Source organism: Callospermophilus lateralis, chromosome 1, assembly GCF_048772815.1.
Source record: "Callospermophilus lateralis isolate mCalLat2 chromosome 1, mCalLat2.hap1, whole genome shotgun sequence".
NCBI lineage: Eukaryota > Metazoa > Chordata > Mammalia > Rodentia > Sciuridae > Callospermophilus > Callospermophilus lateralis.
Genome location: NC_135305.1, coordinates 196,791,133 through 196,803,753, shown reverse-complemented (window position 1 = coordinate 196,803,753; position 12,621 = coordinate 196,791,133). Strand labels below are relative to the sequence as shown.

Below are 12,621 nucleotides of genomic sequence, written 5' to 3'. Positions count from 1 at the left end.
ATCATCGAGCTACAACTCCTAGTCCTTCATCTTTAACTTTACATATGTGTGTGTGTGTGTGTATTTTTTTTTTTTAAGTTGTAGGTGGACACAATACCTTTTTTTTTCTGTTTTATTTTTATATGGTGCTGGGGATTGAACCCAGTGCCTCACGCATGCTAGACAAGCACTCTACCACTGAACCACAAACCCAGTCCTGAATTTATTTATTTATATTTTTTATTGTATGCGGTACTGGGGATTGAACCCAGGGCCCTGTGCATGCTAGGAAAGTGCTCCATCACTGAGCCACATCCCTACCTCTTTATCTTTAATATTAAAAGATATTTATCTTTTGGTGGAAATTTCTAAGTTTTCTGTTATTCTTTCTGCACATTGAAAGTATCTTTCCACTATATGCTAGCTTCTTTAAAAAAATTTTTTTAGTTATTGATAGATATTTTTTTTTGAGAGAAAGAGAGAGAGAGAATATTTTGATATTTATTTTTTAGTTTTCGGCGGACACAACATCTTTGTTTGTATGTGATGCTGAGGATCCAACCCAGGCGGCACACATGCCAGGCGAGCGCGCTACCGCTTGAGCCACATCCCCAGCCCCTACATCTTTATTTTATTTTTTTTTTTAATTTTATTTTTTTAAAGAGAGAGAGAGAGAGAGAGAGAGAGAGAGAGAGAGAGAGAGGGAGGGAGAGGGAGAGGGAGGGAGAGGGAGAGGGAGGGAGGGAGAGAATTTTTTTAATATTTGTTTTTTTAGTTTTCGGTGGACAAAACATCTTTGTTTGTATGTGGTGCTGAGGATCGATCCCAGGCTGCACGCATGCCAGGTGAGTGCTCTACTGCTTGAGCCACATCCCCAGCCCTTATTTTACTTATTTATATGTGCTGCTGAGAATCAAATTCAGTGCCTCACACATACTAGGCAAGTGTGCTACCACTGAGCCCCCGCCCCAGCCCTATGCTAGCTTCTGAGATTCATATTGAAGAGTCAGCTGTAGTCTACATATTTGAAGGTTAAATTATCTATTTTTAATCATTGCTTTTAAGATTTTATCTCTTAGACTTTGTTTGCAGATTTGCTATAATGTGTGTAGGTCTAACTTTCTCTGCTTCCCAGTTGGGTTTCACAAATCAGTGGATTGATCTTTTGCTTTAGTTCTGGGAAGTTCTCTTCAAATAATACTGCCATGTTCTTGTTCTTTTCTCCTTCTGGGGCTCTAATAAAAGTACTTTAATATCTCTTACTTATCTGTATTTTCCATTTCTTTGTCTCTCCATGTTTCTTTCTTTCTTTTTTTAAATGTGGCACTGGGGTTTAAACCCAGAACTTAACTTGTGTTAGGCAAATGCTCTACCACTGAGCCACACCCCCAGCTCCATTTCCATGGCTTATTTTGGATATTTCCTTCTAACAGAGCTTCTGATTTTTCTTATTATGTTTTCAATAGTGTCAAATCTGTACCAGTTTTATCATTAAATTTAGTTGTTATTAAAAGGAAATCGAGAAACTGGGAGATGGGAGAGCAAGAAATGAAAGATGGAGACCAGGCAGAAATACTCACAAGAGTTTATTTGTCAAAGTTGACAAACAAAGGCCGTCTCTCTATACAAGAGAGAGGCAAAAGGGACTTGAGTTCTGGGACTTTATGGGGGGGGGGCTCAGGAATCAGAGCATGGTGGGTCCTAATTCGGGCAGTTAGGTGTTGGGTTGGTATGAGGGAGTCGTAGGGGTTACCAGGGATTGAACTCAGTGGCACTCAGCCACTGAGCCACATCTCCAGCCCTATTTTGTATTTTACTTAGAGACAGGGTCTCACTGAGTTGCTTAGCGCCTCACTTTTGCTGAGGCTGGCCTTGAACTTATGGTCCTCCTGCCTCAGCCTCTGGAGTTGCTGGGATTACAAGCATGAGCCACCATACCCAGCTAAGATCTAATCACTTTTTTTCTTTCTTTTCTTTTTTGTGGTACTGGGGATTGAACTTAGGGGCACTTAACCACTGAGCCACATCCTCAGCCCGAGATCCAACAACTTTTTTTTTTTTTTTTTTTTTTTTTTAAATTTTGAGTTGTAGATGGATACAATACCTTTATTTATTTATTTTTATGTGGTGCTGAGGATCCAACCCAGAGCCTCACGCCTGCTAGACTAGTGCTCTACACTGAGGAACAACCCCAGCCCCCAACCTCTTTTGATCACTTCAGAAGTCTTTTATATTTTGTTTCCCATTAGCTTCTCATAGCTAGCAATTTCTTTTTTTTTTTTCCCTCAGCCACTGAGATAGCTCTGAAGTTGGTATCAATAGTCTGTATTATTTTTCCAACCACTTGAGTAGAGATTATTGGTACTTTCTTAGTTTCATGAGGCCCTACTTCTAAATGTGTGCTTGGGTACTTTCATAGGGTACAGGCTGGTTTTAAAAATTGATTGTAGTTTACACTATTATACTCATCACAAGAATCAGAGTAGAACATTCCCCATCCTACTTCTCCATAGTTTCCAACAATTAATAATAATAGATCTGGCTAATCTTGTTATGTTGTAGGTTATGGGAGTGAGGCAAGATCATTGAATTTGTTCATGTAATGTAGTCATAATTGAGACCCTGATTAGACAGTCCAACAGTGTTTCCACTGACTGCCTGATTGGTTGTGCAAATTTGTAATAGGTAAACGGAATTTTCTGAAATCATGGCCTATGATTTGGCCTGGAATACAGAAATCTGGATTAGTTAAAAAGTCTGGCCTGTGCAACCTTGGGCAGATCATTTCATTTGTTTGCACCTGAGTTTCCTCATCTGTTAAGACATTAACTTGTATCTACTTCAGAAGTTGTAGCAAAATGGAATAATTAGAAAAATGTTTTGTAAAAAGAAAAAACATTTCTGCAAGATTTTTTTTCTGGCCGAAAGCAAGTTTTATTAGGCTGAAATTTAGTTAAACTGTTTTCGCACTTGAACTGGCGAATTGGGGCAGAGGGCTAACTCTGGCATCTGGGCTTTATTTGGAGAAAATGGGCGCGATCTAGGCCTTGTGCTTTTGGGTAGGTATTGAGCTCTCATCTGCATGCAATTTTTGTAAAACCAGCCTCTGCTTATTCCCTCTTTCGTCCCTTGGGAAAGAAATTTCCGTGCTTCAGTCCGGGTGGCGAGTGCCCATGTTGAGCACAGAGGGAGATCTTCAGGGACTTCTGAGGAGTGGAGAGGTTACGGTGGCGCTTCCTAATGCTCCGGTGCTGTAAGGTCAAAACAGAATGCCTGCGGTTACTAAGGCCAAAACCCTGGTGTAACTAAGGCTCTCTTCCTGCTTGCAGCAATACAGCTGGTGGAGAAGACTTCCCCGAGCATTCTCGGGAGGGTTGTTTGGCTCAGTCTAATGCGAATCAAGATTTTCTGCACACCAAGTCTCCCATTCTCCATATGGGACTTTAATCGTTCTCTCCCTCGATAAAGAGAGTAAAAGCAGAGACAACCGGGAAATATTCCAAGAGGAGCTGAGAAGTTCCGGAAGTAGCGCCTCGAAAAGCTTCCTCCTGTGCGGTCCAATGAACTCTTTATTTAGCAGAAAATTTAGTCCTCTAGTCCGCCGAGGCGGAAAAACATTTTGATTGGTTATTCAGCTCGGCGCAGAGACTTATGGGAGCGTTGTTTAGGCACTTGTTAATACCCAGTTCACCTATCAATCATCTCGCTCTCTGGATGGGGCGGGAACGGGAACCTTTTTCTGGTACCGCCTCTTCCTGGGCTGCTGCACCCGGAGGGGTCTAGGCTGTAGTAACCGCGACCCAGCCGCGTGGGTGGGGTCGCGCTGCTGGGCCCAGGCCGTTCCTCAGCCGCGAGGCGCGGGGAGTGGCCCGAAGCGTGTGGCCGTGCGGGGCGGGCCTGGGCTGGGAGCGAACGCGGGGGCGGGGTTAGGGCGGGGCCGGAGGAGGCGGAAGCGGCGAGTGAGCCCGAGCCGGATCCCTACCGAAGCCAGCGTCCGGGCCGGCGGAGCGGCGTCGGCGGGGTTGGCCGGGGCGAAGGGGTGCTAGAACCTGGGCGGGTGGGCCGGCCAAGGGCCGGGGGTCGAGGTCCGGGAGCGGGTGACGGGCGTGCCTGGGGCTCGCCCCCGCGCGGTCGTCGGAGCGGGCTGAGCTCCCGCGCCCGCGCAGTCCGGGGGGATGCGACCGGGGGCCCCGGGGCGGGGCGGGCGGCGGCGGCTGCATCGCGAGCGGCGCAGGGGGCGGGTGGCGGTGGCGGTGGCGGTGGTGGCGGCATGAGGCGCGGGGCCGGTGTCCGCGGGAGGGAGGCGCTGCCGGCGGCCCGGTCGCTCCCGCTGCAACTGCTCGCCGGCTCGCTGTGCCCTGCCAGCTGGGCCTCGGCCGCTCTCGTCTCGGCCGCCTCCCGGGCTGCCGCTGGTGACCACTCGCCGCGCCGCCGGAGGCTTCACCCGCGCCCTCCCCCAGGACGCGCCCGCGGAGCTCGGGCCCCTTCGCCCCGGACGCGGAGGCCGCGCTGCGCGGGGCGGCGGCGAGGCCGGAAGATGGCCTGGGTGCTCAAGATGGACGAGGTGATCGAGTCTGGGCTGGTGCACGACTTCGACGCCAGCCTCTCGGGCATCGGGCAGGAGCTGGGCGCTGGCGCCTACAGCATGAGGTACCTGGGCGTTGCGGGAGGGCGGAAGCCTCTATACTAGGGTGAAGTCTGCATGACCCTGGGGCCCTGTCAAGCGGGGCTGGGTCCGGCGGTGCCCGGGCTTCCTTGCCCGCGGGGTCGGGGTCCTGCCGCGTGGCTATCTGGGCCGTGGAGCCCCGCTGGCCTCTCTACCTGGCAGGTGAGGGAGGGAGGCCCCGCAAGCTTTGGCCAGGGAACCAATCCTAAGGACTTCATTCTAGTTGTAAAACACGCCCCGCTGTTAAGATGGCTTGGGTTGGTGGGGGAAGGGGCTTCCTTTCCTTCTACCAGAGATTTACAAGTCCCTTGAACCTGGAATACACTGTATAAAGGTAGCACAGTTAGAAAATACTTTACAACGTTTTTGTATCAGTTCCTACTCTGGTTGTCCTACATTGTAGTCTTTCCTGGCTGCAATTTTAATCATTTGGTATTATAATAGTAAATTATAAGTGAAAAAGTAACAGTAGAGGGAAAAAGCACATTGACTTCGTTATGTTGTTTTTGATTGTCTCAAAGTGAGGTGTCTCATTTTGGGGACGATTCTTTCAAGCTGTTTTCACATGAAGAGGGCTTAAAGATGCTGTGATTGCATTACAAACAATAGTTTGTTTTGTCTCTGTTGTTTGTACCAGTAGTCATTCATTTTGTTTACTTTTGAGAGATTGAAATAGATATGAACTTAGTCTCTGCCCTTTATTCTGAAGGATATATATATTTTATTAATTTGGAAGCTGTTTTATCGGATTTATTGAAATAATTTATGTAACATAAAATTCACTCAAAAGTGTAATCAGTTGTTTAGCAGCTTATCATTAACGTGAATTAAGTGTAGTTGTCTGTTCTTTAGAGAAACATCTGATGCTTTTGAATAGCTATACTGTTTCAGCTTTTATACATCTCACTGCAGCTCAAGTGGACAGGGAGCACAAAAGTCCTGAGGAAGAAAGAATTCTGGGTTAGCTATCCTAGAATAGTGGGGGCTTATCCTTGAAGTAATTTGACTTTTAAATCTTAAAGACAAACTCTCATCTATAAAGAACACTGAAAAAGGTGGAGAATTTTTGGAGTGTGGAAGCAAGTGGTGGAAAGCATATTAAACTCAGTGGTCACCACTCTCTGGTCCTGGTTTGGTCTTTGCTTCTCTCTCTGAACTTGGCACCACATCTCCCTGTAGTATCTTTTTTTAAAAAAAATATTTATTTAATTATTTAGATGTAGATCCACACAACACAATGCCTTTATTTTTATGTGGTGCTAAGGATAGAACCCGGTCAGCCCATGCTAGGGGAGTGCTCTACCCCTGAGCCACAATCCCAGCCCCTCAGTTGTGTAACTTGAGAACTCTAGATGAGATGGCTTATTTTTTTGAACTGTTTCAGTTGTTGAGGAAATTGAGCTACTGAAAGTCATGGGATCACCCCAAAAGGGAGTACTAGAATTAGTGCCTTCCAAGTCGAAATATTTGAGTACCAAACTGCTTCTTGACTCCACCTGAAACCCTGAACTTGGAGTCAAGGCAAAGGGGGCACATGAAACAAGTTCAGTATGTTTCTCTTTTTAGTTGCATCTCAGTTACAGTAAGATGAAAGTTTGCTGCTGAAAAGTTAACTTACTAAAGGTTATTTTGAGATTTTTGTTTTCTAGGGTCTTAGATGAACCAAATTTGTTTTGGTGAATCAGCAAACTTAATATAATTAACTTTTTTGTATAGTTTTTTCTTCTCTATGGAAAGGAAGTAAAATCTTACTGATAATCAGCCTTTACTTGACCTTGTTCTTAAGTAATGCTTGTCATCTTTGTAATTCTGTCATTTATGACACTCCTTGTTGGAAAACTTTTTCCCTGGAATGTATTTGGTTTTGTCATTTAATCTAAATTTTCAAGTGACTTGGAAGGTGAACACCATTTTTGAGGAGCTTATTTATTTATTTATTTTAACATTATTTGGGTCTGAAAAATCCAATTCAAGGCCTTTTACTTGAAATTCTCAAAAAGGAAATTCCAAAATTGACTTGACAAGGAAAAAGTCTTAAGGAAGGCTTTCGGTGCTGCAGGCTTTCTTTAATTATACTTTGGCTTTCTAAACCTAGTCCTGGTGCCCAGCTCTGGGAACTGCCCATAGCCGAATTCTCATTCTCTCCTTGAACATTTAGTCTCCTCCTCTAGTACCAAATAGGAAGTAAAGTTCATTTTTCCTCTTCCATTTGTTCTCTCTTAAGTTCAAGAAGTAAACTTCAGGAATCTATTGGCAAAATAGTTTCTTGATAAAAACTTACTCTGTAGGCAGCTTTTCATTTTTCTTCCAAAGTGAAGTATTCTCTCTTTGCTTTTTTGGATGACTTAAAATGAGGTATTTCTTAAGACTTCCAAGTTTCCTCAGCTTTTGGGAAAAATAAAAGAAATGGTTTCTCCCAATGGTACGACTTCAGAATATGTATTCCTGTTGAACGATGTAGGCTGGGTAAATCAAAGGTGATTTCTGGTATCACCTTTGTTCTTTCCCTATTTGGGGTGTGTGTGTGTTGGGAGTTCTGTGAACACACTTGTATGTGAAATATGAGCTGCTGTAAGTTTTATTTGAAATGAGGTAGATCATAATTGTTATTTAAAATCTTGGTTATAGTATCAAGGTTTGAGAGATGGATAAGGAAACTTGACAAACATTCTAAACCAATCTATGGACAATGATCGCTTCTCAGCCTTTTGGCTATATGATCAAGGGTACTATCTGTACTTATCAGTTTAATAAATGCAGTGCTTATAGATGATTAAGTGATTGGTCTAAGGGCCCAATCAGTGGCATTACCATCTTAGATGAAGGCTGACTGGCCCCTCACTGAATGGATGCTGAAACCCATTGTAACTTGAAGTCTGGATCATGTGTGTTTTGTGGATTAGAAAGCAGATAACCAAATGACTTTAAAAAACAAAATTCATTACAACTTTCCAAGAGGATCTTTTAGACCACCTGGCAAATTTCTTTATATCTAATTATTCACATGAAGTTTATAATATGTAGCATGTTAGTTTTCAGAATTTAGGTTCAATATTGAACTGATTTGCTTTTGGTGGGGGGTGGGATGGTTACTGGGGCTTGGACACAGTAGCTCTATCACTGAGTAACCCTTTTATTTTATTTTGAGATAGGGTCATGCTGAGTTGCCTGGGCTGGCCTTAAACTTGGAATCCTCTTGCCTCAGCCTCCAGAGTTACTGGGATTACAGGCATGTGCCACCACACACCCAGCTATCTTTTTTTTTAAATAAAAATATTAAAACCATTCTTAGCTCATAGGTGTACAGAATCAGTCTGCCTAGATTTGGCCTTTGTGCTTGTGCATAGCATGCCAACCCCCCCCCCCCCCTTTTTTTTTTTTGTATGGGGGGATTGAACCCAGGGGCACTTAACCACTAAACCACATTGCCAGACCTTTTTATTTTTTATTTTGAGGCAGTATCTCACTAAGTTGTTTAGGGCCTCACTAAGTTGCTGAGGCTGGCTTTGAACTTGTAATCCTCCTGCCTCAGCCTCCCAACTTGCTGTGATAATAGGTATGGACCTCCATACTGGGGGCTCCAACCCTTGTTCTTTTTTTATTTTTATTTTTATTTTCTTAGGTGTAGATGGACACAACACAATGCCTTTATTTTTACGAGGATCGAACCTGGGTCCCGCCGATGCTAGGGGAGTGCTCTATCACTGAGCCACAAACCTACCCCCCAACCCTTATTCTTAATACAGGTTCTAATAATGTACTTTGATTGCTTCGGGAAAGAATTTGCTAAGTATTGAAATCTTAGTATATTCAAGAATTTATCTTTATGTAGACTAGGAACTGTTTTGGCTAAATTACATACATTCCATTGTTTGTCCATAAATCTTTTTTTTTTTTCTTTTTGGTACTGGGGATTGAACTTAGGGACACTGAACCACTGTGCCACATCCCCAGCCCTATTTTGTATTGTATTTAGAGACAGGGTCTCACTGAGTTGCTTAGGGCCTCACTAAGTTTCGAGGCTGGCTTTGAACTCAGGATCCTCCTGCCTCAGCCTCCTGAGCCGCTGAGATAATAGGTGCACCATCTTGTCCGGCTGTCCATAGATCTTTATTGTATTAAATTTTTACAATTAAGGTGTCATCCCGACTCCAAAGATTGAGTGTAGTTTATAACCTTCTACTGGGTCTGCTTGAAACTTGGCAGTTTATTGATAGGATCTTATGAACTTTATGTTTCATCACATGGCAATTGTCAGTTTGTCAGGACACACCTGTAAGCTTTTGCCACTGATGCTTCATCTCTCTCTCTCTCTCTTTCATTCTTTTGCTGTAGGTTCTGTAATTTAATTTAAAAAGAAGCTCCGCAGTATTTACTTTGCTTGCTTTGGGACAGATGTAGTAAATGGATATGAAACTATTTAACTTCAGCAATGTCTTTTTCTTTTAAAATCTTTAACTTACTGGATATTTTGAGATTATGAAAATGTTGCCTTGACACAAACTATAATGAAACTAGTTTTTTTTTTTTTTTTTACTTATGTATTGGTAGTTGAACTTAAGTTAAAAAATAATTTTTATTTTGAAATAATTTTTACAAGTTATAGAAATAGAATATTCACACATATACCCTTTACCCAGCTTATCAAACTTACATACCTGGTGTACAGTTTTCAAAATTAGGAAATTGGTCTTGCTGCAGCACTGTTACCTGGAGTACAAAATTTTTTCTTTCCTTTTTCTAATTGATTTTCCAGTCTAGAATCCCATATTGTATTCAGATTTTGTGTCCTGAATAGTTTCTTCATTTTTTTGTGTGTGATGGAGGAGGTACTGGGTACCTCCTACTGGGTAATGAACCCAGGGTGCTTAACCACTGAGCTACATCACCACTCCTTTTTATTTTTAATTTTGAGATAGGGTCTTGCTAAGTTTCTTAGGGCCTCACCTAGTTCCTGAGGCCTGTCTTGAATTTGCAATCTTCCTGCCTCATGCTCCCAAATTACTGCAATTACAGGCATATGCCACTGCATCCTGCCATTTTTTACCTTATATGATTTTGACACTCCATAGTGGTCAAAACTATTGTTTTTAAGTATGCAGGATTGGATGTGTAACTTGTGGTAGAGCGTTTGCCTAGCATGCCTATGGCCCAGGGTTTGATCCCCAGGACCACAGAAATGAACCAAAACTTTTTTTTTTTTTCTTTAAAGCAAAGGTAAAATATGCTTGTTGTTGAGCTCTCAAAGGATCTCTATGATTTTAGCAATGATTTGCAGTGATTTTGTGTGTGTGTGTGTGTGTGTGTGTGTGTGTGTGGTGGATGAAAGATGCATCATTCATGCTGAGTACTCTACCATTAAGCCCAGTCCCTTAGCAATGGTTTTGAGTAGAGTGCACTATTCATGTCAAGTTTACAGGTTACTTTGTCTCAGTTCATCTGAATGGAATGTTGTTTTGGTTGACATATATGAAGAAAATCAACCTTACATAGATGAGTGATTGGAAAAACGAAGTTTATATTAATAGTCCTTTCAGATATTTGTGGATATTCTTCTTAGATGCTATCCCAGTACTGAATAAGTAAGTGGTAGTTTCTTAAAATTTAGCTGCATTGTGGAATCTGAAACTGTATCAGTGTATTTCTTGTACTCTGTTACAGTCAGGACTTGTTCTGTCATTTGGGGGATGTTTTACCCTGCATAATTTTGAAATATGCACTTGTTGGTCATTTGGAAAATAATTTCCTGAGTTATGCAGATCTTCCAGATTTTGATAGTTTTATCATACATTATCAAAAAATTGTATTCCTTTATATGACCACTGGAGAAAGTACATAGGGGAAGGCTTAGATTGTATCTTTGGCAACAATGATTAATTTATTTTCCTTGAAATAATAGGCTCACTTTGTTTTAAGGAAATTTTTGTCAGACACCCAGGTTTGACTAATTAGCTTCTTCAAATAAAAATGATGTTCCACGAAAAAGCTGCTAGGTCAGCTAACGGATCACACACTTTGCACATGAGTTTTTCCTTAAGACAACCTAATTATTAGAGCTCAGAGACATTAAGTAGCCTGTAAAATGTTGCTCAACAAATGGCAGAGCTGGGATTTGAGGCTCTAGAACTGGGGCTTGCCTTCCAGTCTTTCCCACTGCACTCTTAGGCATCCTACCACTAGTACTTGAGAAGTTTCAGAGTTAAGGAGAATATGATTTTTTGGATAGGAGCAAAATCAGTCAGCAATGCCCCCCCCTTCTTTTTCTGTCATTGTTCTATCTTCCTTTTTTTTTCCCCCCTCTTTGCAGGATCTTGCTGAACTTCTTGGTTCTCATGATTTAAATTTTTTTTAGTTGTTGATGGACCTTTGCTCTATCTATCTGTCTATCTATTTATATGTGGTGCTGAGAATTGAACCCAGGGCCTCACACATGCTAGGCAAGCGCTCTGCCACTGAGCTACCACTCAGCCCATGTTCTCATGATTTTTAAGACTGAGATTTTCTGTATTATTAGTATGTTTAAATAAGGATAGATTTGTTTCTTGCTGTGTAATCCTTCAATTTAATTTTCTTGTCTTTGTGAGCTGTCAAGGATTTCAATGCAGTGTTATTTAGAGGCACTAAGAACTTGAATCTTAGTTTGTCTTATAGATTTTATAGAGAATGCTTCCAAAATTTCAGAAATTGGTTATCACTACTCTTAGTCAAGATTGGTAATGGTTTTCTTATACTTTTTGTTTTGTTTTATATTACTGGGGATTGATCTCAGGTGCACTTTACCATTGAGGTACATCCCAACTCTCTTTTAAAATTTTTATTTTGAGATAAGTTGTCACTAAATTGCTTAAGGCCTTGCTAAGGCTGGCCTAAAACTTGTGATCCTCATGCCTCAGTTTGTGGGATAACAGGCATGCTCCATTATGGCTGGATTATACTCACTTTTTTTTTTTTTGCATTGATCCTAGGGCCTGTACATATAAGTGTTCTACCATTTAGTTTCACTCCTCCCCCACAGTGTTCCCCCCACAATTGGGGATTGACCCCAGGGGTGCTTTACCACTGAGCTATGTCTCCATCCCTTTTTATTTACTTATTTTTCCATGTTTTTTTTTTTTTAAATGGGTGCATTATAGTTGTACATACAGTGGGATTTGTTGTTGAATATTCATACATGCATTCAATATAGCAGTATTATTTGGTTGATATCATTCATTTTTATTTTGCCTCCAAGTGACAGAGGCTGACTTGCACTTGTGATTCTCCTAACTCAGTTTCCTTAGTAGCTGGGATTACACGTATGCACCACTGTATCCTACAGTCTTTTGCAGTTTTTCTTTTGAGACAGAGTATTGCTAAGTTGACCATGTTGGTCTGGGACTTGAGATGCTCCTACTTCAGCCTGCTGAGTAGCCTTTCCTTTTTTTAAAAAATTAATCTAAGTTGTATTAGTTTTAAGTGTGTTGGAGTTTAGTTTTGCATGTGAAGGGACTATATGCTAGTTTTTGTAAAGCTTACCTGGAATACAGTCTGGATTTAATGATTTTAATTCCTTTTTTAAAATATATTTTATTCACGGTTGGGATTGTGGCTCAGCGGTAGAGTGCTTGCCTAACACGTGTGAGGTCCTGGGTTTGATCCTCAGCACCCCATAAAAGTAAATAAATTAAATAAAGATATTGTGTCCAACTATAACTATTTTTTAAAAATAAATATTTAAATTTTTAAAAATAGATATTTCTTAAAATTATTTTGTTCTATTATATATTTTATTATATATGGCAGTAGAATGCATTTTGACACATTGTACATATAAGGAGTATAACTTCTCATTTGTCTGTTTGTACAAGATGTAGAATTACACAGGTCATATAATCGCGTATGCACATAGGGTCATAATGTCTGATTCATTCCACTATGAAGGTTTTAATTATTTTTTAAATGAGTAGATGTTTGACTACTCATGTATGTTATTTAGT

At 41.4% G+C, this 12,621-nt stretch overlaps 1 protein-coding gene across 6 annotated transcripts in view; it reads left to right on the top strand.

The window, feature by feature from the left end:
* Positions 1 to 3,944: 3,944 nt before the first annotated feature.
* Ubp1 (upstream binding protein 1) overlaps positions 3,945 to 12,621 on the top strand; it is a 50,752-nt gene continuing 42,075 nt past the window's right edge. For 5 of the 6 annotated variants that reach the window (XR_013090250.1, XR_013090249.1, XR_013090251.1 and 2 more), the window contains exon 1: positions 4,258 to 4,629. Coding sequence is in view for 3 of the 6 variants with exons in the window: in XM_076843195.1 (XP_076699310.1) it covers positions 4,517 to 4,629 (113 nt within the window). In the remaining 3 variants the exon portion in view is untranslated. Of the gene's footprint in view, positions 4,001 to 4,257; positions 4,630 to 12,621 lie in introns of those variants that run through there. The other variant, XM_076843187.1, reaches the window with a different exon arrangement.